The sequence below is a fragment of the Pundamilia nyererei genome, unplaced genomic scaffold, assembly GCF_000239375.1.
Source record: "Pundamilia nyererei isolate P.nyererei 1_Seehausen unplaced genomic scaffold, PunNye1.0 scaffold00362, whole genome shotgun sequence".
NCBI classification, from domain to species: Eukaryota; Metazoa; Chordata; class Actinopteri; order Cichliformes; family Cichlidae; genus Pundamilia; species Pundamilia nyererei.
Genome location: NW_005187763.1, coordinates 52,237 through 54,910, shown reverse-complemented (window position 1 = coordinate 54,910; position 2,674 = coordinate 52,237). Strand labels below are relative to the sequence as shown.

The 2,674-nt window shown below is 38.0% G+C and overlaps 1 protein-coding gene across 2 annotated transcripts in view; it reads right to left on the bottom strand.

Annotated features, from left to right (window-relative positions):
* The window catches only part of ripk2 (receptor-interacting serine-threonine kinase 2), a 13,488-nt gene that overhangs the window by 5,879 nt on the left and 4,935 nt on the right, over nucleotides 1-2,674 (bottom strand). For both annotated transcript variants that reach the window (XR_312291.2, XM_005752472.2), the window contains exon 8: nucleotides 441-536. Coding sequence is in view for 1 of the 2 variants with exons in the window: in XM_005752472.2 (XP_005752529.1) it covers nucleotides 441-536 (96 nt within the window). In the remaining variant the exon portion in view is untranslated. The remainder of the gene's footprint in view (nucleotides 1-440; nucleotides 537-2,674) is intronic.

Below are 2,674 nucleotides of genomic sequence, written 5' to 3'. Positions count from 1 at the left end.
CTTCGGTCACGCTCGGTTGATTTTTCTAGTCGGCACACTCATTTCCTCCATTACCCGGGCGGTATGGTGGCTTGGCACTTGTGCTGTACGTAACAAGTCACATGACGTGACGCTACGGCTGTGATTGGTTCGGCTCTGCGCTACGTAATTTGGATTGGCTGTTATTTTTTTTATTTTTTAAGAGGACAAGAGCGGCGAGGTCTATCGCGATAGTTTAATTTTTCTATCGAGAAAAAGTTATATCGCGATACATATCGTTATCATTCTATCGCCCAGCTCTAACCCTAAGCCAAGTAAATTATTCAGGTTCAGTTACCGGCTGACAACATGCATAAATTTAAAAAAACAAAACAACCCAAAACAAAACAAAACAAAACAAAAAAACCACGCTTCACACACGTCATCTTTATTCTCAGTGTAGGTGACGAGTAGATACTGACCGTCCACTGGCTGGGCCTGTCCTTTGGCATACTTGGAGTTTCCTCCTCACTCCCCTTCTGACAGGCTGCTGGGGCTGAACAACACTGTGACCTCAGCTGTGTGAGGAGCAAAAGAGATACGGCACAACCACCAACAAAAAGGTCAACTTCAAAATACTTTAACTGTCAATCCCTTGCTAAAAAAAAAAAAAAAGTACAGAGACCAAAAAAATTCCACTAACACTGAAAGAAAGGATTACATTTACAAAAAAATCCCATAAAACTATATCGGACAGTGTAAGGAGAATGTTGAAGTATCTGACCACACAGTCAAATATTGACTTGCCCAACAAAGCAGCAGGTTCTGGTGTTGATAAAAAAAAACAAATATACAGTATACATCAACCTGCTGATCCACCCATTCATTCTAGTGATGCTCTTTGCTAACGTAGCTGATGTGATGCTACACAGTAGTAAACATGACCATGTCCTAACTTTTAGAGACGAGTTTCTGTCATCTAACTATTAAAATGACAAATTTTCTTTAAATAAAAGGAGTTTTGGAAATGACTTTATTCTACTTTTTATTTACATTTTAAAGAGTGACAACTTTGTTGGAATCAAGTTTGTACATTACCAGCTAAGATAATGTATAACCAACGTGTTTAACATATATAACAATACACTGAACAAAACTAAAGGTCACTGATGTTTTCATAACTTCTGTGACTTATGCAAGTGAGGATATTTAGAGGAGGGAAAAAAAGGAGTACTAAAAATACACGCTGTTAACTTTTTTCTTCAGTACTCTGCAGCTAACAGACAATAATAACACTATAGATTGTTCTTTAGCACAGTTAGTTCCCTGCTGCCTTTAACTGCATGTAGTTCAATTTTGTGCTTGTTGAAAGTACGGATTAGAAACAGACATGTGACTGCAAAGTCACATATACACTGAAAATATAAAGAGGAAGGATATGCTGAAGGGAAATTATGATGTCAGTTTTTAATCTCTCTCACTGAGTCACAGTGCAATTTAAACTGCCCCAAATTGCACATTCAACATTTATACTTGCGTAAATGTGTGTGTCCATACACAGCCAACTATAAATAAAAAAATGTATCTAATGTTAATAATTAACCATCTATGTCTGCTAAGCAAAAACACTAACCTGTGACAGTCTTTTGAAGAGGAGTTCTTTTAATGATCACCAAACAAAAACTGTATATAAAAGATGGCATCACCAATTGGTTTTTACTTTGAATCCTTTAGTCTGACATTTCAGGTAGACTGCCTTTTTTCTGCCTTTACCATTTTGGGTTTTTGAACACTTAACTACTTTGGACAAAACTGTAAATCGGGGGCACGGGTGTCCAGTTGTTAGCTAACTTCCAGCCAGCTGGAGGCCATACCTCTTAATCCTTCAATTCAGATGTTTTCTGTCATATTACCACAGGTGTATGAAATCAAGCACCAAGCCATGTGTTCTGCCTTTACAAACATTTGCGAAAGAATGGGTAATTTTAAAGAGCTCATTGAATTTGAGCATGCTGCTGTAATAGGATGCCACCATTGTAACAAGTCAGTTTGATAGTTCTTTCCCATCTATTCCACAACTGATATCAACTGCTATACGTGGTATTACTGTAAGGTGGACGTATTTAGGAACTCAGAACTGAAGTGAACTACAAAACTACAGAGTGAGCTGCAGAGTGTGGAAAAGTTACCAATGCTCTGCTCAGTAACTGCAGAGCTCCAAACCCACCCTACCATTAACATCAGCAAAAAACTATGCTGGTATGGGGGTGTTATATGCAAGTGGTTCAGTACCTCGTCGAAGATACTGGTAATTACAGGATCATAGCTTGATGTGCACAAATTAGTGGCAGCTTTCAATTTATCAACACATCTCCCTGTTTTGCCGTTTGCATAGTAAACAAAATAAAATAATGAACTAATTAAATGAGTAATTCCCCAACTATGAGCCACAATGTCCCCAGACTGAGTCTGTCAGAGGCCCCTGCTGCATTTCGCCGCTGTTTATTGGTTTCCTGTTTTTTTTTTTTCTAGATCACATTTATCTTTTTTTCCTTTATCATTTTCCTTCTAATCAATTTGAAAAGGTGATAAGCTGATCCAGTAGACCTGTGATAAACTGCCAATTCAGGGAACCCCTGTGCAATTACTAAGGAAAGGAAAGATTTTATGACACTTTAGGTGATGCACTAGCTGTAAAAATCTGGCCATTAACAGT